Raw genomic sequence first — 15,792 nt, 5'->3', positions numbered from 1 at the left:
TCTCTCTCTCTCTCTCTCTCACACACACACACACACAAATCCACACACACACACAAAAAAGTCCAAAGTGTTGGCCAGTATTGATTTATTAAAATGTTTCTAAAAATTTCCCTCTAGGTCTAAGACTATGGTCAACAAAAACAGGCACTGAGAAAACTAGGACCTTAAAATCAGACTCAAAGGCTCTCCATTTTTCCTATCCTTTCAGGAAATTTCTTTCCCACCATTAAATATCACCTAGAAATCTGTTTTCATGAAGTAATTCTGTATTAATCAGCAAAGCTGGAAATTTCCATACATTCTAAAAGCATTGATCATGGAGGGTGCCCCCCAACATTAATGATAATTCAAAATACTTAATAATTTACATATTGGTTAAATATATCTACCGATCATCTGCATGCCTTATATACAGGTTAAGTAACCCTTCCCTGAAATGCCTGGGATCACAAGTATTTCGGATTTGGAATATTTGCATTATATTTACTAGTTGAGCATCTGTAATTCGAAAATCCCAAATCTGAAATGCTCCAATGAGCATTTCATTCAAGTATCACGTGAGTGCTCAAAAAGTTTTGGATTTCAGATTTTGGAGCTTTTCAGGTTTTGGATTTTTGGATTAGGAATGCTTAACCTGTACACGTTCTCCTCAAATAATACTCTCTTAGGTAGTTCCCAAAAGACAAAGGCTGTATTTATAGACTTTTGCTTGAGATACTACGTAAAACTGAGGTGCTTAATATTTTTTGTAGCCAGGCACAGTGGCCTGTAATCCCAGCACTTTGGGAGGCAGATGCAGGAATATCCCTTGAGGCCAGGAGTTAGACACCAGCCTGGGTAACATAGCAAGACCCTGTCTCTACAAAAAATTTAAAAAAAAGTATTTAGGTGTGGTGGTACATACCGTACCACCTACGGTCCTAGCTACTTGGGAGGCTAAGCCAGGAGGATCGCCTGAGCCCAGGAGTTGGAGGCTGTAGTGAGCTGCGATCATACCACTGCACTCCAGCCTGGGCAATGGAGTGAGAGAGACCTTGTCTCATAAAAAAAAAAGAAAGAAAATTTTTATAAATTAATCTTGCCCAAACCAATCCCACACAGTAGGGTAGAGCTCCCTGTAATATGCTCACATAATACTCTGCATTGCCTCCTACAGCACTTAGCACAACTGTAATTAATTATGTAATTATTTGTTTAATGTCCATCTCCTCACTAGACTGTATGTTCCTTAGGGCAGAGACTTGTCTTTTTCTTTACTATATTCCTAGTGCCTAGCACAATAGGCACTTGATAAAAGTTTGCTGAACAAATTAATATACTGCAGCAGATGCCCAATCCAGGGGGATGACTGGATGTATAACACATAACATATACAATTGGTGAATAGCTGAGAGAGTTGTACTGTTGCTAAATGCAGAGGTAGAAGAGTCGCAGAGATACAGATGAGAAGAAAAATCATACCGCCTCATAAAACACTGAGAAGGTAACACAACATGTAAGTGAAAGCAGACTTCAAGAAGGACGTAACTTCCATGAAAAACAGATGTCAAATATCAATGTCACAGAATTTCCCTGGGACTTTTAGGGAGGCTTAGCATGAAAGGAGGCATAACTACCTCCCCCCACCAACTACGCAGGATTGACAAAACAGCGCAGTGGGGAGGGAGATACGTACTGGGTGAATGTCTGCTGAGCTCCAGCTCTGGTCTCTCCAGGCTGCTCTGAAAGTCAGGAGGCAGCAGGGAAGCCACTCCCTCAGGATGGATCATCTCGTCCTCCGACTCAGCTGAAGCTTCTGCAAAGTACAGATTGGGTCGGGGCAGGGAGGGAGTGAAGGGCTCAGCATGTGGGAATATGTAGAGGTGTGAAGGAGGTCAGGCAAAGTCACAGATACAGAGATACATACCAAAAAGAGCACTGTACATAAAAAAAAAACATCCTAGGATTAAGCTCTACTTCATCTAAATAGTAGCTTAATTTACTTATAACTCTTCCTTTTGGCAGGAATCCTCTTCTAACAGGACAGTCAAATTAAGTGTCCTCTTCCCTGACAAAAGTAAATAGTAATTCACTTGCTCCATAAACTACCAAAGCAAATGAGTAGCAGTTTCTACCTGACGTATTCCTGAAATTGCCTAGTTAGACAGGCCTAGCTATTCAGTGACAGGAATAAGAATGAAGAATTTGTCAGAAGTGACAATCTGGGCTTACCTTCAAGTTCTGCAGCTTCTCGAGCTTCACGTTCCAGACGCTGCCTAAGTAGCTCCTGCTGCTTTTCCAGATACTGTTTTATGAAACTGTTCTGGCTCATTTCCTCACCAATCTGTGTAGAGGAAATGGAAAAAGATGGTCTAGAAAAGCAAACCAGGAAAATACAAGGAAGAAAATTCCATGGAGCAAAGCCCTACTCCTTATAGCTGGACCCGAGAAAGATAACTAAAATGTTGGAAGGCCCTTTTCTAAGCTACTCTTATATTGAGGATGGGAATAAATAGCCCCATGAGTCATAAAAAATGACAAAAGGAGGAACCACAGATAATTTTTTTTTTTTTTTTGAGACAGAGTCTTGCTCTGTTGCCTGGGCTAGAGTGCTGTGGCCTCAACCTAGCTCACAGCAACCTCAAACTCCTGGGCTCAAGCAATCCTCCTGCCTCAGCCTCCCAAGTAGCTGGGACTACAGGCATGCGCCACCATGCCCAGCTAATTTTTTCTATATATATTTTTAGTTGTCCAGATAAAACTTCCTTCTATTTTTGTAGAGACGGAGTCTCGCTCTTGTTCAGGCTGGTCTCGAACTCCTGAGCTCAAACAATCCACCCGCCTTGGCCTCCCAGAGTGCTAGGATTATAGGCGTGAGCCACCGCGCCCGGCCCACAGATAATTTTTTATTTGAAATAAAAAAAGTGATGTTGGTACAAAATTAACTTAAAAAGAAATCAAAATTCTTGTAATCGTGACTTTTAATCTAAATTTTTAGATAATCTGTAACATTATCTAAAGATAAATCTAAAATTTCCTGTTAGTAATTTCAAAACTGAAAGAAAAAAATACTAGTTCCTCCAAAAGATCAATTTCTACCTATCCAGGAAACGTTCTGTCAAACATCTCCAAAATTCAAGTATAGCATTTTAAGTTATGAAATTGAGAGACTAAAAGGCATATCCATTCAGCATTCTGACAGTTATAACTCTATTTTCTTTGGGTGAAAAAAAAATCCTTGGTAACAATATTGAAAACCCACGAATTTATCCCTTTTGCCATTTTTTCCCCTATAATACAGACTCCCACGTCACTCTTCTACCCTTCAGCTTTCTCTTCACAGGTCTTCCTCCCTAGAACCTTCTTGTTTAGCAAGTCCTATAAGAGAACTCCAGAAAAAGGAAAAAAACCTTAATACTTTCTATGTTATTAATCATATTTGCTAAGCATAGTAAATGTTTATTTTCACCTAAGATAGAAATGAGTTTCTTTGTACTCAATGGACATTGAGGAAGTGTGAGCTACATATATTAGAGAATATGCTTGTTTGGTGCAAAAATCCTATGTTAATAAAAGCTTCAAAGACTAAAATGCAATGGGCAAAAGGAATATAATTAAACTGATTAACTTATGCAGTTTCTTATGCTTGTTAAAGTACTTAACCAAACCTCTGAAAGCTGGCTAGATTATGATACTTGCAGCTTAATGAGGTGAAAACAAGGGAGCAGGAAGGCTCTCTTGTTTTCCACAACATCCTGAACTTCACCTAGTACTGGGGCTGCACACCATTGCGTTAACAAAGATTTGGGTTTTTCATTTAAGTGACTATAATAAGGGGTTTTCAAAAGCTCAAAGAAACCTTAAGAGATTGTACAGTCTAAAAATTTTTGGTTTTGTTTTTTAACTATGAAATGATTTCTTTAAAAGAAATCTTATGCAGAAACTCAATATGCAAAGCAGATAAAAGTAGATCAAATCTAGTTTAAGACCGAACTATAAACCTTGTTTACTTGACAAGAATATTTATCTTCCTAGGAAGCCCCCAAAAGCAGCTCCACAAAACCCCAGAAAAGGAGTTATATAAAACTATGGGTCTAGTCTAACCTTTTCTCATATTACAGATAAGGAAACTGAGGGAACCAAGGCCTCCAAAGGTTAAATTTCTTATCTTAAGTAAGCTATTAGTAAAGTTTAAGAATGACTGCATAGAGTTAGTAGTTAACACTAGTAATGGTGGGTGATTTACAAAGGATTGAATCCTTGGAAAATCTATGTCAGCAAAAGAGTTCTTGCTCAGCAAGTATTTTCCTACACTGCCCTATTAGTGGTCTACTTCATATCTATATTCAAAGATATCAACTACTTTTCCCAAATCAATGGTAAATAAATGACTTCAGATCCCTGCACTACACTTAATCAATCAGAGCCACACTTTTCTACACACACTATTTCAAGTATCAGAAATTAATAACTCCTTATTCACTCCTGATTCAGTTCTTTACTCCAGGCCCTTGTGTACAACTGGACTTGATTAGAATTCAACTGTCATGGTATGAGAACATTCCTGACCAAGAGAATTTAAGAAAATATTAGTGAGAAATTAAGCATCAAATATACAACATGTTATCCCATGTGTCTGCACATCCAAACAGCCCACTCCACCTAACAAACTTTCTTTCTTACCTGGGAATTTGGCTGGAATGCAGCATGGGGTGTTGAGTGTTTCTGTAAATTTTCTAGCATTAGAGCCTAGTACAGAGAAGAGCAAAAGTCAGAAACCAGGAGGAAAAAGAAAACAGACCCCCACCCGTCCCACAACCTCTTCATTAAATGTAATTACTTAAATACACACTTAAACTGTACTCCTTTTCCAGGGACCTAAAAGCCCTATACTAACACAGTTCTCATTCATCTTCAGAGGATCCTTAAAGGTAACCATGGTTTCTGTTACTGAATGTTCAGATGCAAAATGCAGGCACACAGAGAATCAGTGACCCGGCTCTGTCATAGTATCAGTGACAGAACCAGTACTACAATCCCTACTGTCTTCTGCACTTCTCTCAAGTGCCCTTTCTGGCCATGCAGGTAAAATTACTTCAAATACTTCAATCAGCTTTAAATACACGAAACCAACATGGGGCTGCTGGTTTTGGCCTGACTGAATTACTTGGTCAGAGTTAACCAGGACTAGACCTACGTGAATAAACTTGTATAACTTCCAGCAGAATGGCACCTAGATTTATCAAATTTATAAAAATTTCAAAGAGAAGGCTACAGAAGAAAATGACCACAGACCCTGTAAACTATGATCTTACTTAATCCACATACATACACAAAACTGTCAGCTTCTGTATAAGCAACGGTTTGCCAACTCAACCCCTGAACCAACCCAGCCCTAATCTGTACTACCTGCCACGTATCCTGATGAACTCTAATTAAAACCAAGACATCCTCATCTTCCCTCCGTTTACACCAAACCTGTACATACCCAATCAATCTACCTCATGATAATCCTACCCTAATCTACTCAGACCGATTCAAAAACCCAATCCACACCAGCCTGCCTCTCCTCTCAATATTCACCAAACTCTTATACACCCAAATTGCTTCTGGATGCCATATAAATCAAACACCTCTCTCACCAAGTCCCTTCTATAAAGGTTTCTCTTCATCTCACCTCCTAATCTAATCAAGCGGACGGACATTTTACCCCACCCCAATTCTATTTTCGCGGATACGGATACCAGCCCCATCCACCCCTCCGCCCAACTATACCCCTAACTCCGACCCAGCCCAATTCGCCCCCCTCAGGCCAGCAACGCCGGTGGTTGTAGTGGGATTTAACTCCTTCTGCAGCGCATGCGCCGAAACCACAGACACAAACAAGGAGGGGGTGGGGGAAGGAGGAAGGAGCTTAGGACACTCCAGGAGAGTAGCGCGCACCCTCCCATTTTGGGCTCGCGCTGCTGCCGTTAAGGCGGGAACCGGCGCGATCTCTATTCCAGCGCGAGCCTCGCCAACCACCGTGCGCGCGGATCCAGAGGCTCGCGCTGGCGGCCTGAGCGAGCTCGCGCCGAGCCCGGACACTGCGCCTGCGCCGCGGCAGAGACTCGTCTCTACCGGGTCCGCTCCCCTCCGACACCCCGGCAACGCCGACTCCTCACCCCTTTGAGCCGCTTGACCAGAGCACTCTTCTGCCCGCTCTTGGCTAGGCCTCGCTGCTCCAGTGCGGCCTTCAGGTCGGTCACCCGCAGCGCCTGAAGAGGCTTCCCGTCCAGAGTCACCTCCTCCAGCTCCGCCATCTTGCGTGAGGTACTCGGGTCCGTCCCGACGGCTTCGGGCATCTTCGGTAATTTCCGCCAACGCCCTTCGAACGTACCGAGCTGACCCCGCCCACTGCCATAGTCTACCCCTCGATTACCACTCAGAACACCCCGGGTTCCTCCGGAACTGCTCGGGTGTTTCCGTCTCGACATCGGCACCAATCAATTCTTTCCATCCGCCTGGACTCTCCCACCCCTCCCTCGCCCTGCTTTCAGGCTCGGTTATCTTCGACTTGCCGAGGCTTTGAGTCGAATCTATTCGGAAGCCCTCGACTCTGGCATAACCATAATCGGATATATTCGGCTATCTCCGGACGTAGAGCTGAGGCGCTGGGGCGTCTGGGTGTTTGGGGCTGGTCCGAGACCGGAAGTGCGTGGGATGTCCGGCTGGCCCCGCTTTGGGTTTTCAGGAAACATGGAAGTGGCGGCGGTCGTTGAAGTCTAAGGACTCTTGTGACGATCTCCGGGTGCCCTCTGAGAGGAAAGGGAGGTAAGCTGGGTAGAAGTCCCTCCTTGGGCCAGGTCAGACTCAATGTTTGGGGTTACCCTACTAGGGCAAGCCTCCCACTCCTTTACGGAAACAGCTGCTTCCCCCAGTCTTCGGAATCCCACCACTCCCATCTAAGGCTTCGTTGCTCTTTTGGGGCACCGGAATAACAGGCTCCGTGGCCTCCAATGTGGGCAACAGGCAGCACCGTATCTTTGGACCCAGACTGTGAACTGATTTCATGACACTGAATTTGAGTTTGCCTTGGAAGCCATGTGGCAAGACTTTGGAAAAGTTCTCTCATTCTCCGAATAAGAGAATAAAGTTCTTTTAGGAGGATCTGGTTATTGTAGCGCAAGAATTGAAAAAGGCAAGCACCCTGACTTGTTTTGGTACGTGAACTAATGTTAGTTTTTTAGGGCCTGCTTTCTTTTTTCTTTTCTTTCTTTTTTTTTGAGACAGAGTCTCACTCTGTTGCCTGGGCTAGAGTGCCGTGGCGTCACCCTAGCTCACAGCAACCTCAGACTCCTGGGCTCAAGCGATCCTTCTGCCTCAGCCTCCCGAGTAGCTGGGACTACAGGCATGCGCCACCATGCCCGGCTAATTTTTTCTATATATTTTTAGTTGTCCGATTAATTTCTTTCTATTTTTAGTAGAGACGGGGTCTCGCTCTTGCTCAGGCTGGTTTCGAACTCCTGAGCTCAAACAATCCACCCGCCTCGGCCTCCCAGAGTGCTAGGATTACAGGCGTGAGCCACCGCGCCCGGCCAGGGCCTGCTTTCTTTATCACTGCAAATCCTCGAGCCTGGAGCAGAAGAAACATAAACAGTAAAATAGGTCACAGACAAATAGTTTATGGTTTTCATTGTTAGAGATTCAAACTCCGGGACTGAAAACTATTAAAGTCAAATTGGCTGTCCTTTCAGTTGCATTCATGCTGCAAAATCAATTGCAGGACACCAATAGGTATCATATTAAACATTAAGGAAAATTATTGAAAGACATGAATTATCATACAATAATATAACGCTTGTTAGATCCCTAAACCAACAAACTACTGCACTGTTTTTTCAGAGTCTTGAATAAACACCAAGCTTCTGTTTTTCTTACTGTGTTACCTTATTTTGGGTAAAGTCCTCACATACTCTGCTCTTTGATTTTTCCTAGTACTTTACAGGAAATATTAGGAGGTAGCGGATGTTATGAAGTTCTTGGCGCATATTTCAGAGGCTACATGCACATGCAAAGAAGGCTCTTTCATCATGTGATGTTTTTTCTTCTCTTTTTTTCTCCTGCTGTTGGTAGCTCCAAACAGTTAGTATCTAGGCCCTGACCAACTGTATGTACTAGATTTTAAAAAGTGTACTTTTTCGGGGAAGAGGGGGCAAGGGCAACATATGTAACCTAAACATCTGTACCCCCATAATATGCTGAAATTAAAAAAAAAAAAAGTGTACTTTTTCATGTTAGATAAGACGTGATGGGCCAGCATTAATCGTTGCTTTTTTTCTTTACCCAACTGAGAACATAGAATGAGGAGGGAGAGAATGAACAAGAAATATGTTGATTATTTTTAGGTTCTTTATAAGAAAGATGGAAGGAGGCAGTGGTTGGGGAGAGTAATGCGTTTGAGAAAGAAAGAGGAAGGCTGGCAAATATGAAATGAAGTCATTCTTAGGTGACTTTTCTAAGGTAGTTGGTTAATAATCTAAAACAGCAGGGCTTGGGGACCACAGATCTAAAGGACCCTATTATTTTCCTGTAAACTGAATTGGTGAAAAGTAATTTTCTCTGTAGATGCTGGTAGAGATTGCTTGTTGCTGAGAAATTATATTTTGGTTGCGCATCTAGAGAGTGTATAACAATGCCTTTATGTTTCAGGATGCCACTGGAATCATCTTCCTCTTCGATGCCACTATCCTTCCCTTCTCTCTTACCCTCAGTACCAGACAATATTACTCACTCTTCCCTTCCCCCAATGTCTTACATCACTTCCCAGGAGATGAAGTGTATTCTTCACTGGTTTGCCGGTTGGTCAGGTCCCCAGCGTGAACGTTTCCTGCAGGACCTGGTAGCTAAGGCAGTTCCAGGAAAATTACAGCCACTACTGGATGGTTTGGAGCAGCTTAGTGTGTCTGGGGCAAACCGACCACCTTCTATCTTTGAATGCCAGCTACGTCTTTGGGATCAGTGGTTTCGAGGTTGGGCTGAGCAGGAGCGCAATGAATTTGTCAGGCAGCTGGAGATCAGTGAGCCAGACTTCGTGGCAAAGTTTTACCAAGCAGTGGCTGCTACAGCTGGTAAGGACTGATAGACATTCAGATCAAAGAAGATAACCACAGCTCATGGAGCCGAGGCCATGACTCTACAGTGAGAACTCTATTCAAGTATGTCACCTAAAAGTCTGGGGATGGTATTCTGATCAGCTGGCTGAACTTGCTGACTAGCCCAGGCATGGTTATTTCAACATTAACACCATGTCAGCTGGACTCCTACTGTAAATGTTGTCCATCTAAGCAAATCCAGATCATCTGTCTTCTAGTTTGCTTTTTTCCAAGAGATGTCAAACCCTCAAGAATTTGATGACTTCTTTTGCAACTGTACCAAAAGGAACCTACACATTATAACTCAAGCCTACTGCTGGCCCATGAGGTGTATAAAGTAGAGCCCTTCTTCCCCAGAAACAGGAGAGAAAGACAATAAAAGGTCATATTTTTACTGTTTAGCTGGATTCAGATGGCTGGTTTTCCGTGCTTATAAGACTCTAGCATAATTAGGTGACATCCCAACCACTAGCTTTCTCAGTGTTGATTTAGTAAAATGATGTAAAATCAAGAGAGGAAGATAATTAGTTACTCCTTCTTCCACACTGTGTTTGAATCCAAATAGCAATGACTTTTTTCTAAGGCATATGTGATATCCTTGGAGCCGGCAGCAGGTGCTAAGTTTACTCTACAACAATGTCAAAACGAGTGACACTCTACAGATAGAATGGTTTATTTTTTGTACAAAAATAGAGAATGGATCTTCAGAACCATAAGATTCCACCTTTTTTCATTGCAAGGCTAGTATAAAGTTGATATCATGAAAAGAGGCATTCAGGAGAAAGTAACATCACACCTCCCTTATTCCTCCATCTGGACCCCTTGTTGTGTTGAGCTCTGGTAAATGGTAAGGGGCAGATGGTCCCACCTGAAGAGTGGCTCGTTTCTGATAGGCTATGGTTCCCAGTGCACCCACCAGGATTAGCAGCATTAGGCAGAGTCCCGTGGTCAGACTTAGATGAGTCATGAAGGGATTATAGTCTGAGGTAACCAGCAACCTAGGAACATAGGAGGTAATATTTGACCTGGAATAATACTGTAGACTTAGGAAATCAAGGGCTTTACCTTTATGCATAGAACTCATGAAGCCTTGCTTCATGCAAGCATTAAGCTAAACAGGAAATCATTATGAGTTGTTATAGAACATCCAAGTAGGTATAAGACCAAGATCCAAGTCTTCTAGCATCTTAAACTGTTGGAAGAAGACTTAATTTGCCAGTTAGGGAAGTGGCTTAAGGGAAGAGTCAGACTATGGTGTTTAGGTAGCTACACACAGACCCTGGGTAGTCCTTAAGAAAGGAAGGGGTCTAGGATCCCTATGTCCTAGAAATGGGGAAACTCCATTATTGTATGGAGGAGGGAGGCACGTAATGGTGGGCCCGAGGTGATCATGTTAGTCGGGGATCTATGTCCTATACAGGCTTATGTATTTCAGAAGACAATATACACATGAGTTAGTGCTTAATAAATGCAATTTCAAACATCTGTACTCTGTGGGTTTGAAAGAAAACTACTTGGAATATTATCTTACTGGTTATCTTTTGTGGTAAAGCTGGCTCCTCCATGATATACTTCTAGGGGTTTCTCCTGGAGAGTCAGGGTCAGGGCCCTGTGCAGCATAGAAACTGAAGGCCCTTGGCAGCCAGGGGACTTCCACATATGCACGGTGAACACCAAACTAGTAGTAATTGATGGGCTGTGGAAATAGCACCTGAATGGACATTTGGATCTCTTAATGGAGGTATAATCCCTGGAAGAGTATATCTCATGAAACAGGTGCAGGTTTGGGAGAGAGATAAATAGAAAGTCTTCAGATGAAAGTTATGAAGTAAAGGACCTAAGCATTTTCCCTGGCCCATTGTATAAATAGCTTGAACTGTCCCTTTACCTGCCACTGCCACCTCTGCTCACCAGAGCCTGCAGTACTACTTCAGCCAGCTCTTCTTGTTGTTCCTTCCCCAAAGAGTGGCCTGGAGGTCCAGCTAAACCTAAGGACAGCTGGAATAGCAGGTCTTGGGTTGAAAGACTCACAGGAGGGGAAGTAACAGCATTGGTACCTTCATTAGTCCGACACAGGCGACCCCAGGGACAAAGGAGAAGACCGTAGTACCCAGGTATCTGTAAGGAAATACGTAGCAGGATGTAGTTGTGCCTCAATTATCTGCCCAAGCATTCCTTTTAAGGAAAATGTACATTCTAGATCAGAGTTAGGGACTCAGTGGGTACTTCATAAAAATGACCATCAAAACAGGTTGGAAAGTACAAGCGGGCCAATTTCTTTTTGCCACTGTGACACAACTATTCCTCTTAGGGTACTCACCTGAATAGCCTTTCCTGGAAGGCATGGCACCCAAGGTGATCCCTCCACCTGCACCTTGTATGCACCCCTCTCCGTGCATTGATGCAAGTAGCAGCGGCCAGTGAGCTCCTTGGGGTGTGGGATCTGAGAAGGGTACCTGGTCTCATCTGCAGGGAGCAGTTGTGAAGTGAGGTTGGCAAGGAAGCAGCGACTCTGGGAATGGTAGATCTCCCCATGGGGATTCACCACACCAGCTGGGAATCCGTTTTCCTTCTTCCAGCATTCACTCTGAAGGGCAGAGCAGGAGGTAGAATAGTGTTTGTCCAGATGCCTTAGAAGTTGACTCCCTTCCAGGCCCACTCAGTTTCATTCTATGCTTTCTAGTCTACTCACTCCGTTGGCTAAGGGCTTGTACATGCGGCAGCCTTCCAGCATGGGGTCTGAGGAGCAGCTTCCCTTGTCCAGGTGCAGGTAGTGACAGCCCAGCCCACTGTGTGCGAGGGATGATAGAGTAACACTAGGATCACTGACAGCTGTACAGTCCCCTACCTACTCAGCGCACACACCTGCCAGTGCAGAAGAAGTCTAAGGAGCCAGTCCCACATGTGGTCACCAGGCCAAATTCCAGGCCAGATCCTGCTTGACAGGTAGGAAGAGAGGGAAAGAGTCCTCAACGCATGAAGCCCCAAACATCCCTCAGCACTGGCTATGCTTACAGCTTCAGTTATACCTTAGCAGATAATCCCTTCCAACCTCTCCCACTTCCCCTAGAGCTGACTTGGGTGACGAGTGCCCCTCTGTGGTTCCCCTTGATTTCTTACCCTGGCCCCACAGCAGCTCCTCTGCAGCACTGTGGTTGACCTGGTACCATCCTGAGTCTTTGAAGGCAGCAAGAGTGATTGAGTCAAGTCGAGTGCGCTGGGCACCATCAAAGGTAGCAATCATTAGAGAGCCCTGGAGTAGTCTGGCCTCCCAGTGTGAGGACAAAGGGCCCTACTGAAGGAGATGGCAGATAGCTGGTTGCTACCTACCTACTCCCTCTTTCTTCTGTCACCCCAAAGCATTCTCATTCTCACCTCTTCTTCCAAAGGAACGCCCAGTGAAACCCCTAGTACCCCCAAGTGTTTGGCCAGGCTGTGGCTAACAGCTGGGGTGGTGAGAAGCAGCTGTCCCCACTTATCTCGCCTTGTCACTTGTTGCCTTGTGGAGCAGTTCTCTCTAACTGAGCACAGAAAGGGAAGAAAGCAGTATGAGGAGAGGAAAATGTAGGGTGAGGTAAAACTGGAAGGAAGGAGGTAATGAGACAGTGAATTCCCTCTGGTTGGCATTCGGAAAGTCCTCTCCCTCATCCCTCTCATTTACCACTGAGTCCTGAGGGGCAGTCCCGCCAGTTCTTGAAGAGCTGTCCAGAAAAACCCAGGACATGGAGCAATTCATGCAGTGTGGCCTGAGGACAGACAACTGCCAAGTGAGAGGGGCTGGATCTGTAGCAGGACTGACTAACCACTATATACCCCCTCTGCCCAGTCAGCTCTTTGTAGAGCTTGAGGCACTTTCTAGTCCTCCCTCAGTAGGTTCTTCTACTTCACATGAAGCTGAAGGACCTGCTCCCCACCCCCAAGCTGTGTGCTTCTCCCTGTTCATCATGTAGCAGTCACCATAACGATGTCACTGTGGCTGAGGCTGGGGCTGGTGAGATGTTGGGCACAGTAGACAATGGTACCAGCGAGGGGCCTGTTTTCCGAGTCCAGCTGGCAGCAGGCAGCATAGGCTATGATAGAGGGCTGTGGATGGGCCGGGACAGGGTAAGGGTGGGAAGTAGGGGGAACACAGATAAAAGAAATCTTTCTGAAAATGGAGGACCAGGGGACTCTGCAGAATTCTGCAGGAATGGTATTAAGGAATGGCTTGGGAGGGCTTTAGCCCCTACCTAAACTTTATCAGCATGCCCCAAGTTATCCCAAATAAGCACAACTTAATAAAAACTTTTTATGCTCCCTAACTAACCCTACTCATGAGATTAAAGATTAAGAGAGGCAAAGCAGGGAAAAGGGATTTGATTTGAACCTCACCTCTTGGTGGCACTTGGAAGTGTGGGCAACCTGCATATACAGGAGAAAGTCCGTGTTTTGGACCCCAGGCCCATCTGGCTGGACCACTTGTGGGGGACCCTGCTCCGGCCACAAGGCATAACCACGGAGATGGGCGTCAGGAATCTGGCAGAGAGTGAAACATAGCATCTAGCTTAGCAGCTGGGCTGGGACAGCAGGAATCTGGGTACTAGGATTTAGGGAGAATGAGTATCTTGGGTCTGTCTTAGTGTCATCCAGACAGCTGGCTAGAATACAGAGTTCTGCCCCCACCCCACCCCCAGTCTCTGATTTAATAAGTTTTTTGGGTGGGGAAGAGGGGGCCCAGGAATCTACATTGTAAAGAAGCACATTAAGTAATTCTGATGCTGGTGGTCTTGGAACATCTAGGCAGGCTAGAGATCTTCAGGTCCCTAAGTCTGAGAAGTTGCTCTCACCTTTGCCCCCAGGCAACTCTCTCCATTGTACCCTGGGTTCAAGAGGCTGCACCTGCCAAGAATGAACATCTGTTGGAGAGCTGGAGACATTTCTGGGGATCCCTAAAGAAGTATTATGTGTATGCTCAATGACATGAACTCACCTGTGGTAGTTTGGGGTATCTGGGTCTCCCCAGACAGCGTGGCAGTATTGTGCAGGGTCTCGACTCAGAAGCAGGGGTCCTTGCACTGGAGAGACTTAACAAGACGAGAGGTCAATTTCTCCTCCGCGCCTGAGAGCTCCAGTTCATTTCTGCTTTGGTCTTCCTCCCCTACACCTCTGTACTCCTCAGCCCTCCCTGACTCCTCCTGTCCCCTCACTCACCTGCTAGGACACCCTGGATTCGCTGAGTGGCCTCTCTCACTGCGGCCAGGGCACGGGACCTCCTTGTCATCCCATCTCCCTCAAGATCCCAAGCTCCATCTGATGTAGGGTTTCCTATATAGCAGGTTTGGATGCGCAGGGGTTGAGGCTCTCCGGAGCTAGGGAGGGCGTGGGAGGAAGAGCGGAAGTTTGGGGGCAGTTGGGAGAAAGGGGGCCTGAGAAGGCTCACAGACTTCTGAGTCTCCTCATGTAGACATCTGCGTGTGGCAACCCCGAGGAGCAGCAGCAGCAGCATCTTCAGTGTCTCTCTGGAGCCTGCCCTGGATGCTGTCTTGTCCCCTTCCTCGCTGGCTCATTTGTTTCTGGCTTTCCTCTCTTCACTGTCTCTCTCCATATCCCCTCCACCACTGTTGCTTATTTTTTCAAGATTTGAATGTTGTTGACTAAATCTACAGTTCCCTGCCAGGAAGTTGGATATGACTCACAGGGGCCAAAGCCACCCTCTTCCAGGGGTGCCAAAGGTGGAGTGCTGGGGGAGGGGAAGTGTTATTCTGCGGCCTCAACTGACCTTTCCAAGGAGAAGCCTGCCTTATCTGCAGTGGAGCCCTCTTCTAACCCCCTCGCATCCCTCATCCTATTTTCCCTGCCTTTCTGAGTAGAAAACTTTGGAAGCATCCCCAAAATAAAAGATTGGTGTCAGCATAATGGGTGGTGGGGGAGGGGGCCGTTCTTTGCTTCCTAGATGCCTGCCTGCCTCCCTGGAGATGGGCAAACAAGGCTTCTGCACTTCACTGGCCCCGGGGCCAGAACTGGGCTTCCTGCAACCAAACTGCAAGACTTGTAGGCATCTCCTGCATCTGTGTAGGGCTCTTAGTAGGCGCTCAACGAATACGTGTTAGTTGGCTGCCACGTCCTAGGAGAGGCTGTTGTGTTAGGTCTGTGAGGCTTCACAGGAGCTGCTTATAGACCCACAGGGGTGGGAAAATAAACTCTTAAAGTGGACATCAGTAGGTGTTCAAAGATATTCCTGGGGAACTCTTGTTTTCTTTGCTCCTGCTGTGCTTTCATGCCCTGTTTCCTCTGCTTGGATACTCCTCCTCCCTGCCTGCCTGGCTAATTCCTACCTTTCCTGTAATTACTCTGGGGGGCCTTTCTTAACACCCCCCCGCACAAATTCCACACCTGCCAGAGCAGGAGGAGAACCATTTCACAGGAGGCGCCTCTCCTTCCAACTCCTAACAGAACACTGTTATGCTCTGTTATCGTTGCTGGCTTAGTGACTCTCCCTCTCATTCTGAACTCCTTGGAGGTTTTCCATAGTACTCCATAGTACTCGGCACAGCCGGTCTTTTTGTCCACAGCACTTGGAACAGTCCATAGGGCCTAGGCTCAGTGTATGGATGAAGGTGCAGAACCTAACCTCATTATTTAATTTTTTTTTTGAGACAGAGTCTCACTGTGTTGCCCGTGCTAGCGTGCCGTGGCACCA

General features: G+C 45.6%; 3 protein-coding genes across 7 annotated transcripts in view; 1 reads left to right on the top strand and 2 right to left on the bottom strand.

Annotated features, from left to right (window-relative positions):
- ACIN1 (apoptotic chromatin condensation inducer 1) overlaps positions 1-6,788 on the bottom strand; it is a 37,484-nt gene extending 30,696 nt beyond the window's left edge. For 2 of the 5 annotated variants that reach the window (XM_012649390.1, XM_012649391.1), the window contains exons 1-4: positions 6,144-6,788; positions 4,663-4,728; positions 2,212-2,323; positions 1,676-1,795 (exon numbers count right to left, since the gene is read on the bottom strand). In XM_012649390.1, the coding sequence (XP_012504844.1) occupies positions 1,676-1,795; positions 2,212-2,323; positions 4,663-4,728; positions 6,144-6,455 (610 nt within the window). In that variant the 5' untranslated portion in view covers positions 6,456-6,788. The remainder of the gene's footprint in view (positions 1-1,675; positions 1,796-2,211; positions 2,324-4,662; positions 4,729-6,143) is intronic. The other 3 variants (XM_012649393.1, XM_012649394.1, XM_012649392.1) reach the window with 2 other exon arrangements.
- Positions 6,652-9,615, top strand: LOC105814433 (chromosome unknown open reading frame, human C14orf119). The gene is made up of 2 exons (XM_012649396.1): positions 6,652-6,792; positions 8,671-9,615. The coding sequence occupies exon 2, from the start codon at positions 8,672-8,674 to the stop codon at positions 9,098-9,100; it is 429 nt and encodes a 142-aa protein (XP_012504850.1). The 5' UTR covers positions 6,652-6,792; position 8,671; the 3' UTR covers positions 9,101-9,615.
- Positions 9,616-10,563: 948 nt separating this feature from the next.
- LOC105814349 lies at positions 10,564-14,631 on the bottom strand. The gene is made up of 9 exons (XM_012649278.1): positions 14,304-14,631; positions 14,083-14,176; positions 13,940-13,991; positions 13,485-13,628; positions 12,775-12,859; positions 12,489-12,634; positions 12,234-12,408; positions 11,979-12,048; positions 10,564-11,902 (listed from the first exon to the last, which is right to left on the bottom strand). Exons 1-7 carry the CDS (start codon positions 14,596-14,598, stop codon positions 12,406-12,408), a joined length of 819 nt encoding a protein of 272 aa, XP_012504732.1. The 5' UTR covers positions 14,599-14,631; the 3' UTR covers positions 10,564-11,902; positions 11,979-12,048; positions 12,234-12,405.
- Positions 14,632-15,792: the final 1,161 nt, after the last annotated feature.

The sequence above is a fragment of the Propithecus coquereli genome, unplaced genomic scaffold (assembly GCF_000956105.1).
Source record: "Propithecus coquereli isolate 6110/MARCELLA unplaced genomic scaffold, Pcoq_1.0 Scaffold3, whole genome shotgun sequence".
Taxonomy (NCBI): Eukaryota; Metazoa; Chordata; class Mammalia; order Primates; family Indriidae; genus Propithecus; species Propithecus coquereli.
This window is presented reverse-complemented; position numbering and strand designations above follow the sequence as displayed.

Bases quoted from the DNA above. Each gene is read 5' to 3' on its own strand.
- LOC105814349 (XM_012649278.1), bottom strand. From the start codon at position 14,598: ATGCTGCTGCTGCTGCTCCTCGGGGTTGCCACACGCAGATGTCTACAT. The intron at 12,860-13,484 runs GTGAGGTTCAAA...GTCTGTCCTCAG, and splicing joins CTTCCAAGTGCCACCAAGAG to GCCACACTGCATGAATTGCT. The intron at 12,635-12,774 runs GTAAATGAGAGG...TTCTGTGCTCAG, and splicing joins CTGCCCCTCAGGACTCAGTG to TTAGAGAGAACTGCTCCACA.
- LOC105814433 (XM_012649396.1), top strand. From the start codon at position 8,672: ATGCCACTGGAATCATCTTCCTCTTCGATGCCACTATCCTTCCCTTCT.